This window comes from Mustelus asterias, chromosome 7, assembly GCF_964213995.1.
Source record: "Mustelus asterias chromosome 7, sMusAst1.hap1.1, whole genome shotgun sequence".
Lineage (NCBI taxonomy): Eukaryota > Metazoa > Chordata > Chondrichthyes > Carcharhiniformes > Triakidae > Mustelus > Mustelus asterias.
This window is the reverse complement of record NC_135807.1, coordinates 86,871,030-86,885,962: the sequence shown is the minus strand read 5'-3', so window position 1 is coordinate 86,885,962 and position 14,933 is coordinate 86,871,030. Positions and strand designations below refer to the sequence as shown.

The 14,933-nt window shown below is 40.0% G+C and overlaps 1 protein-coding gene across 2 annotated transcripts in view; it reads right to left on the bottom strand.

Moving 5' to 3' along the window:
* Positions 1-14,933, bottom strand: part of mib1 (MIB E3 ubiquitin protein ligase 1) — a 161,194-nt gene that overhangs the window by 27,459 nt on the left and 118,802 nt on the right. For both annotated transcript variants that reach the window (XM_078216432.1, XM_078216433.1), the window contains exons 13-15: positions 3,208-3,340; positions 1,728-1,814; positions 1,143-1,304 (exon numbers count right to left, since the gene is read on the bottom strand). In XM_078216432.1, coding sequence (XP_078072558.1) covers positions 1,143-1,304; positions 1,728-1,814; positions 3,208-3,340 — 382 coding nt within the window. The remainder of the gene's footprint in view (positions 1-1,142; positions 1,305-1,727; positions 1,815-3,207; positions 3,341-14,933) is intronic.

Genomic DNA, 14,933 nt, shown 5'->3' with positions numbered 1-14,933 from the left:
AGCTGGTAGTGTGTCAACACATCAGCTTCTCCCTGATTCTTGGCATAAAAGCTCCTTTGTTGGGTCAGGAACTTCCTCCAAAACAGCACTGTGGGCATACCTAAACCAGCAATTCAAAGTAGTGGCTCACCAATACCTTATCAAGGGTTATTAGGGACGGGCAACCAAAATGCTGGCCGAGCCACCATCGCCCATGTCCCATGAAAGAATTTTTAAAAAGATTTGTTATCTGAAAACAGTTTTTGTCCACCCAGAATGGTTTAAAGCCAAAAGTCTCTGTTATACAATGGAGGATGGATGGGCAGGGTTGAGGGTGAGAAGAAAGGAGGAGAGAGCAGGGGCATCTGTTCATACCCACAAATCAAGATAAACTAACATTTGCAGCCTTCTTTTGAGTATCAGGTTTGGAGGCACGGACTCTCAGGGTCTACAGATTTGAAGTTTCGGGTGAATTCACCAACAATAGCAGGTGTAAATCCCACAGATGGGTGTTATCTTAGTAAGTCCATTACAAGGGGTGGTCCCCCAATTCCCTGCATGATTATTCAATCAAGAACTATCCAGAGACTTGGAGCAAAAGTTGAAAAAGTCACCTGCCAGCAGTTATTTTAGCCACCTGTTAATGTCCACTCTAAAAATCAAAGTTAATTCCTAAAGATGCCAAACCAATAAGTCTTTGTTTTGAAGTTATGGATTGCACATGCCTCCACTGGGCATGGCAAGTGATAACATTAGTTTCTTCACATGTTCTCGGAATATCTATTTTTATGTAGTCTACTGACCAGACAAGTTTATCAGCACATTTTGGAGGGGGGAGGGTGGAAATGACAAATCAAGAGGAGACAGCTCCAGCCACGTTATCCTCTCATAATGTAGCTGATAGCAATAAGTTAATAGGTACAAAATCATGTCATCTTCAAATGCTATACCAAGCTATTCTTCTGCACAATATTTTGAAAGAGCAAGTAAACTGGACATCACATTTTTATATATATATGAAACAATGGCCATGTTCTTTTTCTTAATATTAAATTTGTTGAAACTTGTCTTGTTTTAAAGAAATTGCAGTTACAATTAAGGTAGACAATTGGGATGTAACATTATATTATACTACTAAGAATTAGGGAAGAAAATGTACTTACTGTGTTCTTGGAGGGCTCCCAGCCACTATCTACTTTTCCCACATCCTGCATATCCTGCAGTTGACGAAGCTGACATAATGTATGGTGCCGCAGGGCTTCATGGAGAGGTGTATCTCCATCTTTATCCTGGATGTCCAATTTTGCACCAGCACGAACCAGTAGCTTCAAAAGATTATAGTTCTAGTGATTATAATCTTTCCTCATGAAGGACAATTTGTTTTCAAATACTATCTTTTCACAACTTTAAATTAGATTAATATTAGTTCTGAGAATCAAAACTCATTAAGTTGATTTTTTAAATCCAGCTTTCAGTCATATTATAATTGAATTAATAAATTGTTACTGCAAGGTATAAAGCAGTCAGTCAAGTAAACAATTTCCTATAAATTTTATTGCAGCAGATTTGTGTGGCATATTGGTTATACGTTGCAATGACACCTTTGGAGTGGAAAGCAGCAGCAGCAAGGCACACTGGGCCAAGTTGTCTTTTGCTTTTCAAAACACTGATCATTTTCAAAACAGCCAATTAACGCGAATGGTCCATCTCTCACATTTTACATGAATAATTTACATTATAGATCTTACCCGAACAATTTGAGTGTGTTGACGCTCAACAGCGAGATGCAATGCAGTTTGCTGGTTTACATTCTGGATATCCAGGTTAGCACTGCCCTGAGATAAAAATGCATCAAATACTTAAACATTTGTGACTTGGTGCCAATTCTCTGATATCCAACATTCAAATTTCCATACTTTTGAGTTATTGATATGGAAAAAGTATTTAATTATTTTGTGAATATCCCAATTTTCTAATTTATATTTAAGTAACCAAATGCTATTCTTATTTCTTGAATAAATGTTTAGCGTTTTACAAATCATGGATTATTGTAAGTTTCTAGTGCAACATCCAACTGAGCAGTGAGACATATAAATAATAGAAGCTTTTTATTGGTCACTACATGTGCAGCAGTAAAATTTCAATAACCTTTTCTAATCACTAGACCTATAAATAACAAATACATTAAGGTCTCCATAGAAGTCACCAGTTATCATAACAGACAGTGTGATTTGCAACAATTACAAGGTTCGCAATACGAAAGGAAATTGCTAGAACTCTCTCAATGTGTAGCTTGTATGTTACCATCCTCTATGAATTACATATAATATTATGGTAGCTGCCAGAATGTGTTCAGTCACTCCAACATCCTCTCACTTTTTGACCAAGAGCAGCATGTCCAATGATGGCTAGTAGGGTACAGGTACTACCCATTACTGCCATGGCTGACGACATCCACAAATCCTGGATGGAAAGCGAAATGACAATGTCCATTGGAGCATCAGGATAGAAACAGAAAAAGTCATTTGCTTTGAAGAAACAGTGGGGACAATTTTAACTCCCCCAAAATGGACCACACTCTATCTCCTTACTTCCTGTCCATGTGCATGTTAATACTGGGCCAATGATTCAGATCCTGGATAAAATTCAGTTCCTTCTGTGCCAACCAAATGAGGTCTTATTATAGTCGCCTGCTGCATCTTGCAAAATCTGTTTTTGCAAAAGGGAAAACACACCAAGCAAGCAGCAGTAAAGAGGTCGTTATTGGAACAGCAGCCCTGGGAATAAAAGGACTTGAGGAGCGGTTGCAAGGTCAACACAGCAAGCAGCATTGCACAGACCAATATTTCTACCAAAAGATCCAAACTAACCCCTTCACATTACTCCTGCAGTAACAATCCACCAACACCAACCCATCTTCAGCTTCCGCATTTCAAGAAGCTCCGTCAGACTCTAACTACCGTTGGCACAAACACCAATCGATACTAAACAGATGAACCTGCACCAATTTTGATCACTTATAATGTTTTCCACAGATTAACATTTTACCCTACTCAGATGCCATATAATTCTCAATTGCTCTCTAACCTACCACTTCAACAACTTTAGGAACTCTAGGCTAGCATTTAGTTTTAGTAACAAATCACTACATTAGCAAATCTACAGGTAATACATTTGTCCCCATTAAACTGTAGCAGCTTTTTCACAAATTCTAAGGCAAACTCATACCTGATGCACAAGTAATTCTGCCACTTCAACATGATTGTTAAGTGCTGCTAAATGCAGAGCAGTATATCCATCATCCTTTTTCTCATCCACAATCCACGGCCTTGGGAGTTTGGAAAGTAGCACACGCATGGCACTAAAGTGAAAAGAAATCAATTCAAGGATTAATTGCAGTTGTTCTTTTTCTCCTTGCATTCCATTGCCATAAAATTTCTACATATTTTCAACCACTCACCATTTTCCAAGTTAGGAAAAAGCTAAAACTCAGCAAGCTTGTGCAAGAACATCAATAAAGAAATATATTCAACTTTAGTCACTTAATAATTCAATGAACTTATCCATTGAGCAGTAAAGAGAAGAGGAAATTTCTAGGTTATGATTTCCAGTCTGCACTGAATTAGCTGATGTAAACAGTTAGCGAGCTACAAACAGCATCAGAATTTATGGATCTTTAAGACAAAGTTGTTGCAGAATAGAATACTTTACCATGGAGAACAACTGATGCAGAGACCACTGCATCTTTTGAGGGAAAAATGCTTAGATATTTGAAGTAGACAAATGCACTGGCCTCCAGGAAAACAGAAAAGTGGGAGGCAGCGAGAACAAAGATTTGACACAGGTAGTCAAAATGCCTCCATTTGGGCTGTAAAAATGTATGGTTCTATAACTTTTCTCAGGATGTGCGTGTCAATGTTAAAAGAACAGAATTGGGTTTGTCTGTGACACCCCTCTATTACTTAACTGTCTGCTACCACACACAGTCTAAGTAGAAAAACTGATGTTGACAGAGAAAAAGCGGCAAAAGTAAAAATGAGAGAAAAAATTCACTTTCCAGACACTACAATGTAACAGCATATATATTAGGTTACTTGTTTGTATCTCTTATTTTAATCAGTCTTACTTAAACACACCTTCCTGAAAATCACAAATTCTCTATGTTCCACCTACAGCTTTTGACCAATTCAGAGTTACCTGCCACAAAAATGGATTTAACAAATTAGTTAAGTTATCATTTTCATAGAATCATTACTATTTTGCAGAATATACACAGAAGAGGGGCTAAAAATAGCATATAAACTTAATCAAATTATAATGACTTTGGTGTTTCATTGATAACATAGCGCCAATTTATGATTATGGATTATCATATTAAACTTGAAAAAGATCAAATTGTGCCATAAGTACCATTTTTAAAAGACTAGCTCATGTGACTCTCTTCTCTCACCTGCCAGTTTTAAGTCAAGTTTGTCCGATTTGTTCAATAATTGTATGAAATACATCTATTTAAACTAATTACTCTGAAACTTCAGTATGGATACATTTCGGAAATATCTTTAATAGCTAATTTGCAACATTGTTTTGCTTAATTCATTAGTCATAAACAAATCTGAACCGTAGCGTGATTTATTCAGTTTAAATTAAATTGCTGTTATTTCAGGATTTAAGCATACACACCGCTGGAGCAGTCATTATGACTGAAATTAAAATTTACGCAGTGCGCACTACAGACAAGTCCATTCATGCAGGCATATTTTTGCTCCACACTTCAAGACTGTTAATTCCTCAGTAGCTCATTGCACAATTTCAGTTCGAGCTCCTTTGAATTTCATTAGCTCAGAAAGCCAACTTTCAGCTATTATTTTAAAAAAACAATTACTCCCAATTCAAGAATAGTATGAAAAAGGTTAATAGCAGGAGTCAGACGAGTATTTTCCATGTCTAGCATCTCCTGGGTAACAATACAACAAACATCTCTAACTCCCACTGACCGCCACACCCCCCTCACCCACCAAACCACCATTCCGACTCTCTCCTCCACCCATGACTATCCCCTAAACACCTTCCCTGCCTGACAAGTCCAACTCTCCCCATTTCACCCACCTACCGCCCTACCCCCATCTACACCCTAACACCCGAGTTACTCTAACCCTTTAGGCCTCCCTAACTTCAACCTCCCTAACCCCTTACCCACTGTGCCACCTCACTGACTTCCCTTACCCACCCTATCCTTACATACTTGCCTTCTCTCCACAGCTTTATGAAGTAGCTTTGGGACATTTAAACTCTTTACTTAATGGATTATCTTAACGAGTGATGTAAAAAGGGGAGCATGGCTTCTGCACGGATCCTCTCTGCTGCGCCTTCTTCTAAGCAGAAAGCTGACTGGAGAGCAATTTAACCTGGCACTAAATGCCCAGATATGGCAATTCCTGATTTTAACCTGCGAAATGGGAGAGACAGCAGGCCACCTAACCAAAGCTGGCAGGGTCCTTTTCTTTAAAGATATATTCTGTTCTTCAGACACACTAGCTCAGGTCTTCCAATTAGGATTAAAAACCTTATTCCCAATCTTGATCAAGTTAGTGATGCAAATTATGTGAGTCACCCGTAGCTGCACAATTTGGAATCATCAGCAAAAATCTTGTATTTTTATAGTTACATAACCAGGAATCAATATTTTTAAGATGCAGGTGTGTGTGAATGAATGTTAAGTGTTCTTTTCAATTTAGCTCATGTGGTGCTGGGACCCTCCTTAATGCCTTTTCAACCTCTAGACCCGACTTACGCCAATGCACTCCTAGCTAACCTTCCACATTCTACCCAAACTCAACATCATCCAAAACTTCCTTACCATATCCTAGCTCTCACCAACCATCACTCCAATATGTTTGCTGTCTTACGCAGTCTCAGTTTAGCAAAGCTTCAATCTTGAAGCTCTCATCTTTATTTTTAAATCCCTCCACGGCCTTGCCCCTCCCAATCTCGAATGGTTTCACAAACCTCAGAGATATCTACACTCTTCTAATTCTGGCCTCTTCAGCATCTCTGACTTTTATTACTCCACTATTGGTGGGTATGTTTTCAGCTGCTAAGCTCAAAGCTATGGAATCATCTCATTAAACTGCCCCACCTCTCTGTCCTCCTATAAGATGCCCCTTAAAACCTCTTTGATGACTAAGCTTTGCCAGAGGCACCAACATACAGAAAAAGATTTAAAAATAGCAAATTTTTCATAGTTTTCTAATATGCACGAGTTTGGTGCTGAACCATTACTTTTCAGGTAGTTATGCTTTGACATGATTGATACTGCTATAAGACCTTTGCCACAAGTGGCAAACAGACATAAGTATAGATAAATATGAAGTTATGCGTTTCACTAGGAAAATAGAAACATCATCTACACTTTTGAAAATAAGAAGCTGAATAAGGTACAAAGCAAAGGGAATACAGGTAATCAAATCATGATTAGCAGCATTGTTAGTAAAGAAAGCAGTTAAAAAGTAAACAAAGCACTGGGATTAATTTTTAGGAGTTTAAAATTCAAAAGTCATGAAGTTTTGTTAAATTTGTATGGGACTCTGGTCAGTATTGTGCATTGCTCTGCTCTCTATAGTCTAAGGAAGACAGACACATAGTAGAAAATACAAAAATAAAGTACATGGATGGTACCGGAACTGAGAGATTACAGATACATGGCAAGGTTAAATAGATTGGCACTTTTCACTTTAGAAAAGGGGAAATTTGGAACTGGTCCAAAAGAGGCATTTAAAATTATGTATGGGTTAGAGAGAGTAGATGTGGAGACTTGTGAGAGAATCTAAAAATAGAGGTCAAAGATATTTACTAATAGAGCTACAAAGGAAATAAGAAGAAATTTCTTCACACAGAGTAATTCAAATGTAGAAACCGCTACCATTGTAAGTGGTTGAGGAAATAGCATAGATGTTCTCAAAAGGAAACTAGACAAATATATGAAAAAGAGGGGAATAGAAAGATGTGTTGAAAGGCTGAGATGAGATAAACAGAACAGGAGGAGACTCATCCAGAGTATACAGACCAATATTAGTGTTGAGCTGAGTGGTCTGTTTCTGTGCTTTATATACTGAGTACTAGCTGATACTCTGGAGCATCACAAAGTTGACTGGTTCAAGTAGCTCTTTCCAAAAGCCAGTGGAGAATGATCGGTTGAAAAGCCTCCTTCCATGCTATAAAATTCCATGATTCTAATTCAAATACAATAGTGGAATTCAATTTCTGTATTTTCATTAAGCTCTTGACAAATAACAGCCCTCTTCCCCAGGGTAAGCAATCACAAATGCTTTACCTCTCTTTACAATTCAAAAACCTTAAGACAAGTTATCAGTTACCGTGGCCAATGGCTGGATATCATTGCTGTAGTACAGCAAGATAACCTGCATGATTTTAGTTAGCAAATTCTAGCAACAAACCCACATATATTTACTATATATGTGGGTTTGTTGCTAGAATTTGTGCACGGTAGCACAGTGGTTAGCACTGCTGCTTCACAGCTCCAGGGTCCTGGGTTCGATTCCCGGCTCGGGTCACTGTCTGTGTGGAGTTTGCACATTCTCCTCGTGTATGCGTGGGTTTTCTCCGGGTGCTCCGGTTTCCTCCCACAGTCCAAAGATGTGCGGGTTAGGTTGATTGGCCAGGTTAAAAATTGCCCCTTAGAGTCCTGAGATGTGTAGGTTAGAGGGATTAGCCGGTAAATATGTGGGGGTAGGGCCTGGGTGGAATTGTGGTCGGTGCAGACTCGATGGGCCGAATGGCCTCCTTCTGCACTGTAGGGTTTCTATGATTCTATGATATATTCTGGGAAAGGACAGACAAAGGTCATGCTTGGGTTTTGCCAATTTGCACCCTACATTAATATAATCTTATACAACATAAACAGGTTGGTTTCCAAACTCCAAAACATGGTGAAGATTTTCCATGCATGTCAAGCACTTCTATGACCAGAAATAAAATTGGAATGGAATGCATCTTGGTCTTGAAATAACGCAATCCATTAATAAATTTCTTAGGCTGCAGACTTAACTGAAAAGAATAACTTGCTTTCATCTTTAACAGCAATTGGTCAGTAGTAAATGGCACCCCATTCAGATTCAGGAAGAAGCTTGATAAAAAGCTTGCTCTGGAAATATTGTGAGATTAGTTAAAATTATTTGCTTACGATATGAGATACTGCTGTAGACCACAGTATAAATAAACATTACATTACTTCCTTGTGTATTAATGTAGCTCTGCAAATGAAAACAAAACAGCAATAAGATGATTAAATATAAATCATGTTTATTTACCATAAGCATTAACTGAAACTTGGTTGTTTTTAGATAAATGTTTGCCAATTCTTATCTTCAACACTACTGATTGAAATGGTGAGTTATCCTCTCCTCTATCTGTTACCCAAATTACGGGGAGCACCTATTTTAGCACCCAGAGTGTAAACTTCAATCCCCAGAAACTACACAGATTTATGAGCGAGATTATTTTATTTTTAATGCCATTGAATTTTCAACCATCCAAAGGAATTAAAAACACTGGCACTCTATCTGCAATAATGATTGATTTAGGAAAACAGCCAACTAACACTGATTAATCTGAGCATCTATTATTCAAACAGCTCGATTCCCCAGATATTCTAATGAGCTTTTCACTTCATCTTTCTTATTCTTAACGATATCATTATAACAAAACTATTTATATAACACCTTGAATAAAACATCCATGGTGCTCACAGAGGCACTATAAAACAAAAAATGACTCCAAGGCGAATAAGGAGATATTAGGCAGATGACCAAAAGCATGGTCAAAGGGGCGGCATGGTAGCACAGTGGTTAGCACTGCTGCTTCACAGCTCCAGGGACCTGGGTTCGATTTCCGGCTCGGGTCACTGTCTGTGTGGAGTTTGCACATCCTCCTCGTGTCTGCGTGGGTTTCCTCCGGGTGCTCCGGTTTCCTCCCACATTCCAAAGATGTGCGGGTTAGGTTGATTGGCCATGCTAAAATTGCCCCTTAGTGTCCTGAAATGCGTAGGTTAGAGGGATTAGTGGGTAAATGTATAGGGAGATGGGGGTAGGGCCTGGGTGGGATTGTGGTCGGTGCAGACTCGATGGGCCAAATGGCCTCTTTCTGTACTGTAGGGTTTCTGTGATTTCTATGAAAGAGGTATATTTTAAAGAAGTGTCTTAAGAAGAAGAAAAGCAGGTCGAAAGGCAGAGGGGTTTAGGGAAGAATTATCAAGGTTTAGGGCCGAGGCACTTGAAGGCACAGTCGCCACAGAGAAGATATTAAATTCTAGGATGTTCACAAGACTGGGATTAGAGGGGCACAAATAGTTCTGAGAGTTGTAGGGTTGAAGGAGGTTACATAATGAACAAGGAGCCAGGGCAAAATATTTTAAAATCAAAGCTTTGCTTATCTGAGAGCCCATATAGATCAGCAAGCACTGCAATGATGGATTAATGAGATTTAGTAGAAGTTAGGACACAGGCAGCAGACATTTTGAAGATCTCAAGTTTTCTGAGTGCGGAATGTTGGATGCCAGCCAGCAGTGAGTTAGAGTAGTTGGGTCCGGATATCAAAGGGCACAGCCATGCAGCCACTTGTGCATCATGCTGATGTAAACGTGAGAGTACAACTCATGTTACAACCCAACCAGACTCATATCGAGTGGTGTGTAACCCCAGATCAAGCCATCTCACACTGCAAAGCATGCAACACAAGTGCTGTGTTAAATGCAGCTTACAAATTGTTCAGGAAACTCTTGTACATTTTACATTCTGAAGTTTAATGTGCAGGAGTGCAGACGCTCCAGCTTATCAAGATATTTACTGTCCTTTAGTGGAGTTTTGCAAATTCATTTCTGATATGTTACAATTATCTTTTGGGGCGGTCTTTAAATTTAGGGGAAATAAAGGGGGTCAAGTGACCTGTTCCGCAATCTGCCTGAGAATGAGCCTAGGTGGTTTGAATGTTTGAGATCAATGGAAGTCTCCGATTGTTTTACTGAGAAGAAAGTGCAAGATATTTACATTTGGAGACACCGATTACAGTCTCTGGGCGTACCAATTGTAGACCGAGTCTTCCAAAGTCCCACAGAAGTGTTCTGATACCGAGTTGTAAACATTGGTGCTGTAAAATATCCGTTTATTTCCAAGATGAAAGGGGATTGGGATCAATGTAAACTAATCAGCATTTCTACTTAGATACAACACTTGTGTTTCCTGTTGCCATGGGGAAGTAGATAGAGGAAGCCATTTAGAGATCAGGTTACAATCTTTCCTATAAACCCATGAATATCACAGACAGCAGTTTTATCTTTTGTAGTCTACAGTCATGTCAGAGATGACGAGCCAGGTCTGCGCCTTAAGCAGAGAAAATGCTGACATCATTAAGCAGAACATATGTGGGAGATCATGCTTAGATGGAAGATGGAGTTCATGAGGATTTAATGGGGACTGAAAGATTTGCCTAGCTTGTGTTGATCCACCAGAAGGAACTCTTCAGTTGTAGGCAATAAAATAAAACAAAACTTACTCCAACTTATAAATCAAAGAAAAAGTTCTAATGAAGAAACCATTACTCCAACACTTGAGGCCTTACCCTGGGCCATTCCAAGCTCCCACAATCCTTAACAGCTTCTTATTTATACTGAGTCAGCTGACCACCACATTATTTTGTCATTGGTCACATAGTTTACCGGGTCAGCTGACCTTCACAGCATGTTACCATTGGTCACATTACAACAGGTCCAATCACTGGTTACATTCTAACAGCTTGGACCAAGAGGAAAGGATCCACAGTGTAACCCTCACAGTGAAAGCAGTTCTGAGATTATGGATGGGATTTTATGGCCTCGCTCGGGAGAGACCGGAAATTCCCACCCGAGATTAACGGAGATTTCCGTTGTTGGACCCTCACCTGCTCCAATTGCGTGGCGGACAAGGTGGTAGAGTTCTGGCATACAAGTTACCTGCTTAGGTACATAAAAAGGAAGCAAGCCATTAGGAGCTGAGAATTTTAGACTGGTTCCTGTAGGACAAACGGACAGTGTAATGTCTAACTATAGTGGAAGATTTTCCATTGTGCTAAAAGTTAAAAAGGGAATCTCTTTTCTATAATTTAAAGTAAAAGATGCCTCAAGAAAATAATGTTTAATTATGTTTTTTAGTCATTTGCTTCAGTGGAAGATTTAAAAGGTGAAATCTTGACATACTTTTTTTCAACTGTTAACTGGAAATTTTGGTCTCTATAATCATAGAAACCCTACGGTGCAGAAGGAGGCCATTCGGCCCATCGAGTCTGCACCGACCACAATCCCACCCAGGCCCTACCCCCACATATTTACCCGCTAATCCCTCTAACCTACGCATCTCAGGACTCTAAGGGGCAATTTTTAGCATGGCCAATCAACCCAACCCGCACATCTTTGGACTGTGGGAGGAAACCGGAGCACCCGGAGGAAACCCAAGCAGACACGAGGAGAATGTGCAAACTCCACACAGACAGTGACCCAAGCCGGGAATCGAACCCGGGACCCTGGAGCTGTGAAGCAGCAGTGCTAACCACTGTGCCACCCCATAACAAAACTGGGGGTTCTTTGCGGGATTTAAAATCCATAGGCTGATGTACAGTGGGTTTGGTCAAAGTTTAAGGGAACACAATTTCACAATGACCTTTTGCTGTATTCAATTAAGTTAAAAAATGGCTATGTCTATAAAAGAAGGCTTTCTGTGGAAGATGGGATTTGTCTTCAAGTGCTTTGCAACAGTCATCAACAGTTAATTGAAAAGTAGTGGCAGAAAAGTTGGAAATAGAGTTAAAATTATGTACTATGAAAGCAGAAATAGTTTGAGGTATTGGCTCAGAATCTGAACCTCACGAAAGATAGTGGTAATCCGCAATACACAGATTAAGTTGAATAGGATTTAGTTGCAATTTAAGTAGCTTGAAATGGAGAAAGCAAAGCAGAACTTTAAGTCAAAAGAGAAAGCGATGAAAAATGTGAAAACTTGGATTAGAATTCCAAAGGGAAAAAAGAGAAAAACATGGGGAATTTTAAAGACCAAATGAAAGGAAAAGCCTTTAATTGCAAAGACAGACAGAAGCCAGGAGATTTGAACTGGATGGAAAAAGGCTTTGAGTATGCGGACAGGGAATGGCAGACAAATTTGACCAAGATTCAGATTTAATTCCGGATTTTGTTTTGGCAAGGAATAATTCACCTAGTGCCTAAATTCAGTAAGGACAGAGCTGAAATTCATTTTGTATCATTTGAGAAAATTACTATGATATCACTGGGGCCACAAAAAATTTGGACAATCCCATTACAAAACATTCTGGTAGGCAAAGCTTTGGAGATTTACAAAACCCTTTTGGATGAACAGTCTGCAGATATTGATGCAGTTCAGAAACCTAAGAGACAGAATCAGACCTTTGTGGAATTTACTCGAGAAAAAGAGATGGTCAATGAAGCTGAAATCAGGGTTTTGAAAACCGCAGAGACAGGTTGTTAATGGAGGAATTTTAAAATGCAATCTCTCTCAAGGAATTAAGTCTCATTTAGAAGGCCATAAAGTTTCTAATAAAAAGGAAGCAGCTATTTTGGCTGATAGCTACACCTTAACCCACAGACACGGTACGGTAGCACAGTGGTTAGCACTGCTGCTTCACAGCTCCAGGGTCCCAGGCTCGATTCCCGACTCGGGTCACTGTCTGTGTGGAGTTTGCACATTCTCCTCGTGTCTGCGTGGGTTTTCTCCGGGTGCTCCGGTTTCCTCCCACAGTCCAAAGATGTGCGGGTTAGGTTGATTGGCCAGGTTAAAAAATTGCCCCTTAGAGTCCTGGGATGCGTAGGTTAGAGGGATTAGCGGGTAAATATGTGGGGGTAGGGCCTGTGTGGGATTGTGGTCGGTGCAGACTCGATGGGCCGAATGGCCTCCTTCTGCACTGTAGGGTTTCTATGATTCTATGATACATAGCAGCAGTAAACAATTGTCTGCAATCCCCCAAATGAACTGGAAAGATCAAAGGTTTGACAGGGGAAAATGGTCAGGCTCTAAGTGAGGAGGATGGTGAAGAGGAGGAAACAGGTGCTTCAAGTGTAAAATAAAGATTCAAGGCGACCAAAATGTTCTTATGGTCATAAAACAGGATATGTAAAAGCAAAATGATAGAAATTAAAATCAAAGGCAATGGCTTTTGTGTCTAGCATTTTTGTTTGTTTATATCCAATTCAATCCAAAGTCCAATTCAAAGTCTCAACAAGCGAGACATTCCCAATCCAAGCTGACAAGACAGGCTGGCTGCTTCTGGTCTTGGGCTTGATCTACATGATCCAAGCAGATTGGAGCAGACATTGCACCTCCTCCAAGGCTTGATCTCATTTGCATCTTAGCCAAAAGGCCTAGATGCCACTTTAAAAAATTGCTTCAAATGAAGCCTCAGTGTAACCTCATGACTTCGACCAAGTGCAGCACAGCAAAACTACATACTACACTTGATCTTAGCCAAAAGGCCGAGTATTTCTCCAGAAAATGGTGCATCAGAAGTTGTAGCTGGCAACAAGGCATTGGTATAATTGCACAGTGCTCCTTCAAAAAGCTACTAACTTAGTGGGTATAGCTCAGGATGAGCAGGTGACAGGCATCTCCCAAGTATTGATAAAGTGAAAGGGGAGGGCATGGCTTGGTGGTAATGTCACTGAAATAGTAACCTAAAGGCCTAGACAAAAGTCCTGGGGACATGGGTTCCAATCCCACCACTAAACCTTTAGGAAAATAAAGCTGCCATCCTTGCCTGGTCTGGCCTACAGGTGACTCCAAAACCACAGCAGTGCGGTTGACGTTTAACTGCCCTTTGAAATGACCTAGCAAGCCGAGGGCAATCAGGGATGGGCAACAAATGTTGGCCTTGCCAGTGGCTCCCACATCGATGAAATAATAAATACTAAAAACAAATCAGACTACTGAGAGTTAGAGGAATTTTATGTTTAAGGGAGAAGTATTCCTGTTCATCGAGTAAAGCAGGCAAACAAATTTATATTCTTAGAGTTACTACAGCAGCACAGTCATTGGCAATGACGTCAGGTAATCTGATTGAAGAAAAGGTATTGGTGCAGGGCATTAATGGGAGTTATTTCACCTGTTCACTTGCATCAAATTTACAATGTGACTTAGTAAATGGGGCAGACCCACTATTGATGTTATCCCCAGTTTGCCTTTTGAAGGGGTGGAGTTTTTATTGGGAAATGATCTGGCAGTAACAAGGTACTGACATCTCCAAACGTTTCGAAGAAGCCAGCCAGGGTGAGGGGTACTGAGATTTTGCAGAAGGAAAACCCTGGACTGATCCTATATTGTGTTGTAACTACACTGATGCTATAGTTAAGAAAGCATCTCTACTTTCTCAGGAGGCTGAAGAAATTTGGCGCGTCCGCTATGACTCTCACCAACTTTTTAGATGTACCATAGAAAGCATTCTTTCTGGTTGTACCACAGCTTGGTATGGCTCCTGCTCAATCCAAGACCACAAGAAACTATAAAGGGTAGTGAATGAAGCCCAGTCCATCACGCAAACCAGCCTCCAATTCATTGACTCTGTCTACACGTCCAGCTGCCTCGGAAAAGCAGCCAGCATAATCAAGGAACCCATGCACCCCGAATATACTCTCTTCCAACTTCTTCCGTTGGAAAAAAATACAAAATTTTGAGCTCATGTACTAACCAATTCAGGAATAGCTTCTTCCCTGCTGCCATCAGACCATTGAATGGACCTACCCAGTATTAAGCTGATCTTTCTCTACGCCCTAGCTATGACTGTAACACTACATTCTGCACTCTCTCCTTTCCTTCTCTATGTAAGTATACTTTGTCTGTATAGCGTGCCAAAAACAATACTTTTCACTGTATACTATACATGTGACA